Below are 7,019 nucleotides of genomic sequence, written 5' to 3' on the forward strand. Positions count from 1 at the left end.
ATGACGCACTTGCAGAAAGGCACCTCAGTGCGGCACCCCACACACACACACACACACACACGCACGCACGCACCGCCTGCCTAAGGTGATTCAATTCTATATTTGCCACTTTTTTCTTTTCTTGCTTCACTGGTACTCACGATAGAGGGGGGTGGGTGGGTGGGATGATCGACTGTGGTGGGTGTTGATGGGAAATAGTCAAACAGCCGTGACTGGGCCGACAATGGTGTGACTCGACGTTTTCACTGCCGTGTGCAGACATCACAGACTGACAAACAGAGAGGGGGGAAAACAAGCATGTCGAGTGAGCAGAAAAAGTGAAGAGAGACACGTAATGAAGGGCTTCCAGTTGCCTACCGATGAGTGCATTTGAAGTGTAGGAGCTGCACCGGTTGCATGACAGCATGGCCACACACACGTGGGGCCCTTTACGCTCGGCATGAAAACACACGCACACACAAATGCGCCTACACCAAATAAGTAGACGTCACTGATTCAGAGGACCACGACGTCTCCCGCACAAGGTAGAATGAGACAAGCCTCTGTCAATGGAGGGTCTTCTCTGTTGTTGCCTGCTTGCCTTCTGCTCTGTCCTCTCGTTAGCAGCGTGTCGCAGCGGAGAGAGCGCATAACGCCGAGATTGACACAACGAACAGAGAAGCGCTGAATGGGGTCGTCTTGGGAGACGTCATTCGTCATCCGCCTGAGTCAACGGAAAGATCGGCATCGACCACTAGCAGTACTCTGCAGCGCCGAGAGGTGCGAGCAACAGCCTCTTCGGTCTGCACGGCAGAAAAGGGGCTCACCGACCCACTACCTCGGCAGACAAATCACTGAAGCCATGCGGCTTCTCACTGTAGAGGATAGCACGGGCAACAGGGAGTTGACTTCAGACTGAGCCAACACAACTGGCGGAGGCGCGGTGGGTGCTACTGAGGGCGATACGGATGACTCAGAGATGCGTTCTCCATCTGCAGCGGGAGAACAGCAGGGGGCTGCATGTGTTCTCCTGCACGTCGAGTCGCCGTTTCCCTCGCCAGGAAGGAGGTAGCCAAGGTTGGGGACGTGCACTACAATAGGGTGCAACGCCGGTAGATGCGCACGCTGTCCAGGTAGCGTATCGGCGAGCACTGGGCCGTATGAGAGCTACGGTGACGGAAGGCGCTCGAATAGGGGTGGTTCGCCAAGTGAGCCGACAGACTTCTCAGCGGTCAAAGTATGCAGCTCCCTTGCTCGTCATCTGCTTCAGCTGATTCTCCATCTGAAGAGTGGCTTGAGGGATCACTACCAGAGACCACACGCTGGTGTTCTTCGCCACGCTGATACATCCAGCGTGGCGGTGTGGCCTGATGCAGACGGAGATGATCGGCAAAACGAGAACCACATGAGGAGGGATTCTGCCGCGCTGCTTCACAGAGAACGGCAACGCAAGTGGTAGCGGTGACGAGGCCGTCGACGTAGAAGTCTGCTGCCCACCGTCTGTTGGTACCACTTGGATAGACGGAGGAGCAAGTCGTGTGCTAGGGTCGTTCTCGCGGAGGACGGTGAGACGGTCATGGCTAATTGACTTCGACAGAGCCATCGCCATCTTCACCACTTTGGAGTCCAGTTCCGCAGCCTCACTCCTCTTCCTTCCCTCAAAATGTGCGCATATCCACGTTGATTCTCTCGAATTCAGGTAAACCGAATTCTCAGCAAAGCGATCAGGGTGCATCGTACTCCGCATGGAATCTACTGAGGCCCCAGAACACAAGCACAAGGAGAAGTAGCTGTCAAAAATCGACACAGGGTTTCGGGGTAACTGACGGATGCTGCGCTGGCGCGGCGGTGCATCATTCACACGGTTGACTGACTGCTTCGCTCCCTCACAACCGGGTGCTGAGCACAGTGGCTGTGAAGCTGAGAAGGCTTGCACGCTGCTGAGCAGCAGCACCTCGCCTAGACTCTTGTTTGGGCACGTACACTTGTGTCCCAATCGCCTCCACTAAGCGCCAGAAGACCAGCTTGAGGTCCTGAAAAGGGGGAAAAAAGCACCGCGCCTCCTGCGCGGCGTTAGTCATCTGTGAGAGCTGCACTTGTACGACTTCGCCTATATGCCTAACTGCGCAGACGGCACTGCGTTCACTCGAGGGTACCGGTGGGCAAGTCGTCTTGCAGCTTCGACACGCGGCTTATGAGAGCCGCTTTACTACCGGCCATCTTTGTCAGCAATGTTGGCGGCTAAAAGGAGCCAACAAAGTGGGCTGACGTCTCGCAAGTCGTATCATCCAAGCTTGGCCATGCATCCATGAACACCTCTCTCAACAGCGGCGACGAACTCGCGATGCTCGTCTGCTACCTCACCGCTAGCAGAGCGGGGGCGGCTCCTGGGTTACCGCGCATGAATGAGTTGATGAAAAGGTGCGATATAGCCCACTCAGATGTCCCGCTGGTGGGTCGTGAAGTACTGCTGCGCTTCCCCCTCTCAATCCTGCCGAACAAAGCGATTCACTTCTGTACAGCGTGACTGCAAGGAGTGCGCTTCGCGTACATGTGAAACAAAACCTGCAGAGACCTCACGACGTGTGCTGCCTCGATGCGACGTGTAGCGCGAGTGCACAGTGAAGGGAGTGTGAGAGCAGGGGCACGGACCTTATCGTACGAGACGCAGAGAGACCATGTGAGTGGTAGCGGTGCTGGCAGCAGCCCATAAGGCGAGTGTCATCGTTCGTCTACATCGCCTCATCCGGTAGCCGTTCCTTCACTTACTTGTCCTGCAGCACTACGATGAAGGGTGCGGGGAGGTGCACCACTAGAGACTCCACCAGCGCAAAGGAAAAAAGGAGAGCACGGAGCGCCTACGCTACAATGAAGATGTGTAGCGAGAGCCGCAGGCGAGTTTGTGGGCATTTCTCTTGTTGCTCGTCGCACGTGAGCGTGCTCGCGTCTGGGCACGAGTCCACCCTCATCACATCACAAGCGCTAGAGAGAAGAGGAGAGGAAGAAGAGGATGTGGAGCCCCCCAAAAAGGAGAACAACGAATGGAGTATTTCGTGAGAAGCAGTGCCCAGTGCAGAGCTGTGGAAACTTTGGAGAAATGCATGCAGCCTCATCCCGCGTAGAACAGTACTGACCAAGTGATTCGCAGCGTGCTTCAGGGCTCGTGTGCAAAGAGGTCGACGACAGAAGAAATCGGCCCTTCGCCTGAGCCACAGGGGCGGCACAACCCTGAGAAAATCGATACCACGAGGAAGCCCAAGACGCACCTCCCGTCCCCCATCTCGGGCCCCACGTCCGGTAGCGCTCGATAGAGGCAGATAAAGCGTCCGAGAGAAACGTCTCTGCAAGTGGACGAAAATGAAGACGCAGAAAAGACTTGGTGGCGCTGGAGGAAACGTAATGCAGACAAACAGCACGAAGACATGCACAACCCCAAATGACGAGAGCAGTGCAGAGGAGTAAAGAGCAACAAAAAAAAAAAACTCGCGTAGGACACAGTCCTCTGGTACAACACGAGCACAGCACACAAACGAAAAAACAACAAAGAGAGAAATAAAAAAAAACGCACAGAGGACCACCACAAAAGGCACACGGCAGAAACCTCAGCCAACACCGACACGTTCGCGCACGAGACTCCGAAACGCACAACCACACGACCGCAACAAGTCGTGTATCAGCTGCCGCGCACGGTCACCTCGAGCAAAATAAAGTCCTCTCTAACAAAAGGCAGAGACACCCTCGGAGTGGCTCACTGGAGACTTCGCCCACAGCGACCTCAGCGCAGCAGAGCAGCATCCCACAGCACCACACAAAATAACACCGGCATTAACGCTCCTTTTCATTCGCCGCGTCCATGCCACCACGAACCAGTCGACACGCAGACGCGCGTGCAACCGCAGCTCATCCATGCCTCAGCCGCAGCACACGGCGGCGCAGCCCGGGCTGTCTCACGACAAAGCCCCGCCCCGGCCGTCACATCGCGCCGTGCGTCTAACGGGCCCCTCCAGGCGCCTGCTCGAGAGCGCAAGCCGCGGCGTCGGTCGCGAGGGCAGCAGGGGGGTAGTCCAGGCGCATGTCGGGTGTCCCAGAGGACGAAGCCGGCCAGCCTCAGGTCAGGGCCCGGTGTGCCCCGGTGCTCCGCCCGTGGGCCACGCTTCGCCCTCCATCGCTGCAGGCCGCGGCATCACACAATGCGGCGTGGGGGCTCTCCACGTCCGTGCCCGAAGAACACGATGGCGTGGTTCGGGGCGCCCGAGTCACGCCGCCGGCCTCGGTGCCGCATCAGCCCACACAGCCAGATGGGAGAGATGCCGCATGCCTCGCACACCTGCACTGCGGCTCTTACTTCCCTGCAGCCCCTCGTGCCCTGCGCACGCATCGCTCGTGCTCCCCCGCCCCACGATGCCCAGCGTGGACGCGGCGCGCCATGCCCGCTGTGCTTCGCAGCGCCCGCACCACCGCATCCGGGCGTCTGGGCCCCAGAACAGCCCCGTCGTCTCATGACCCGCCGCCATCGTCCCCCCACCTGCGTCCACGTCACGGGGGCATCTCCGGGTGGCGCGCCCGCGTGTGCCGCGACAGGCGGGACGCCGCCATGCGCCCGCGGCGGCATGGACCGTTCCCCCCGCACCCGCACGCCCCTCACCGGAGCGGGCGCGCGTCAGCATGTCATGGCTCGTCGGCACGCTGCGTCGTGAGCGGGGACAAAGGTCATCGCGGCCGCGCCTCTCTCTGGCACAGCGCCAGCCCAAACCTCTCTGCCGACGCTCCGAGAGGGGCACCCAACCCTGAGGCAACGGTGAGGTGGCGGGCGGGTGACGGGGCCACAAGGAGAAAAAAGGCGCTGTAACGAGGGGGGGCAAAAGCCAATAAAAGCGGAAGGAGCCCAAGCGGAGGACGCAAGCGAGGCGTGAGAGGGCGGGGCGGACATCGGCGTGTCCTCGTCTCGACGCAACGTGCAGGGCGGAAGCAAAAACGCACAAAAACAAGAAAAAAAGAAAAACGAAGAAGCGACGGCAGCGGAGAGCCCCTCACCAAAGGCGGGCACGCGACCGCGACGGACACGATGAGGGGGGCGCGACGCACATAGAGCGGCGGGGAGCACGACGCTTGAAAGCGCTGCGCCAAGGCGAATCGTCTCTGCGCAGATGTGCGTATTGGCGCGTGACCTCCCGTCTACAATACCTAGCGCTTCACGGGTGGGTTGTCATCGTCGAGCTTCGTACCAACAGCCAAGTGGGTCACCCTCGTGCCCGACGAGTCGACAGTGGGCGGGCGGTCAATGTACACGCACTGCTTTGGCGGTGCCTGCGGCCCGCTGTGGCCCTCGCGAATACTAGCCGGGATAGACATTACGGTGCGGCATCGCGGGCACATAGCAAGGCTGGTGTTTTGCGGCAGTATAAGGATGCAGCGGCAGCACACGCACGTCACACTGAACTGCTGGACCGGTGTCACCGCGGCACACATCGGGCACCGCACCGAGGGGGCACCGATGGGGTACGCCAGCGTCACATGGCACTGGTGGCAGGTGATTTGCCCAGTAGACTGAGGGGAGTGAGGCATCGTGCAGCGAAAATGAAGCCAAATATGCTCGACCTTCCCTTGTGTATCGGTAGCTCTCACCTTCTGCAATCCCTCGGGTGTTCTTAGGCGAGTGGTGTGACGTATGGGAGAGAGAGAGAGAGAGAGCGAGAGCGAGAAGGAGTGATGAAACGATGCAAAGCGGAGCGAAAGAAAAAAAGGGCGAAAAAGGAAAGTAGACTGAAGAGCGAGGAGAGGCCGTGTGCACCGAACCTCGTGGGGAAGTGTCATATCACGTGAATCCAAGACAGCAACACCAGTAATGCGAAATAAGGATACGATGGTAAGGGAGAAAAGACACACAGCGAGGATTATGAAGAGAGAGAGAGAGAGAGAGTTGCGGAGGGAGTGATGTACCGCAGTACAGAAAAAAAAGACCCCCAAAGACCATCAGTGTCGGGGGCACGAAGAGGCACGCTAGACGCAGAGACGGGAAGAGGGGGGGAGGGGGGGCGAAAACGCCAGGTCCCTTTCATTGCAGAGCAGGGCCCCATCGCGGGCATCATCGATGAGTCTGCGTGAAGGTGATAGAGAGGACCTTCTCGAGTGGGAATAATCAGCACACATTTTTTTTTTTGGGGTGGTGGTGCAATGGCGAGGCCGCACTAGCATACCAGCCGCCCATAGGACCAGGTAGGGTCCTCTACCCCAAAAAGGCCTCACCCACCTTCTCCCACCGTGGGTGATCGACAGATTGCGAAACGCCTTCCTTAAGAGAGCAGAAGGAGGAGGAGGTTGCTAAGCGGAAGGGGTACACACCCACCCACCGCCCCCGTTATACAGGCTCTCCATGACCAGCATGCCCAGTGACCAGTTTTGAGGGCCACACTAGCACACACCAATGGACACGCATTCATAGAAGAGCGCGCTATGCTCATAGACAACTGCGCCCGTAGACAACAGAATCCACAATAGAGATGACTTAACTGCAGCTCATTAAGGGCTTTACTCAGATCGTTTTTTTCCTCGTCGTGTTTGCGCCCGGCAACACATGAAGTAAACTGCATTTTTGCCAAGCCCTTCACATGCCTGTCGCTTGGTGCAAAGCAGCCGTAAGCGCGCGCTACAGTAATGCGCCGGCTCAGTCATCGGAGCACTGCCCCGCCACCATCTCCACCCACCCCACACTCCGCAGGTCGCCACACCCAGTGCATCCCACGGGCCGGCGCAGGCTCCCCACGCCAGTGAGCAGCGAGAGCGCGGTGAGACGCGCTGACACACCGCCCATCCTATCGATGGCACAAGCCTAGGCACGGCTGCAGGACGCTCCGACACGGTGCCATCCAGACCCGGCCCACCGACACCAGCAGCGACACACCATTCTGACCTATCTACTTCGTAGACGCAGGGCCCTGCCGCCACCAGGAGTGGCTCGGCATTGCCAAGGAGAGGGGGGCTCTGCCTGGCCTTCTCACAGGGAGTAGGGGAGGGGGTGGCCTTTAAGGGCACCTGATATG

The 7,019-nt window shown here is 58.8% G+C and overlaps 1 protein-coding gene across 1 annotated transcript; it reads right to left on the reverse strand.

Annotated features, from left to right (window-relative positions):
- Positions 1-5,163: 5,163 nt before the first annotated feature.
- LBRM_31_1550 (conserved hypothetical protein) lies at positions 5,164-5,544 on the reverse strand (the record flags this gene model as incomplete). The annotated part of the gene is made up of 1 exon (XM_001567102.1): positions 5,164-5,544. The coding sequence occupies one exon, from the start codon at positions 5,542-5,544 to the stop codon at positions 5,164-5,166; it is 381 nt and encodes a 126-aa protein (XP_001567152.1).
- Between the last annotated feature and the right edge of the window lie 1,475 nt (positions 5,545-7,019).

Source organism: Leishmania braziliensis, chromosome 31, assembly GCF_000002845.2.
Source record: "Leishmania braziliensis MHOM/BR/75/M2904 complete genome, chromosome 31".
Taxonomy (NCBI): Eukaryota; Euglenozoa; class Kinetoplastea; order Trypanosomatida; family Trypanosomatidae; genus Leishmania; species Leishmania braziliensis.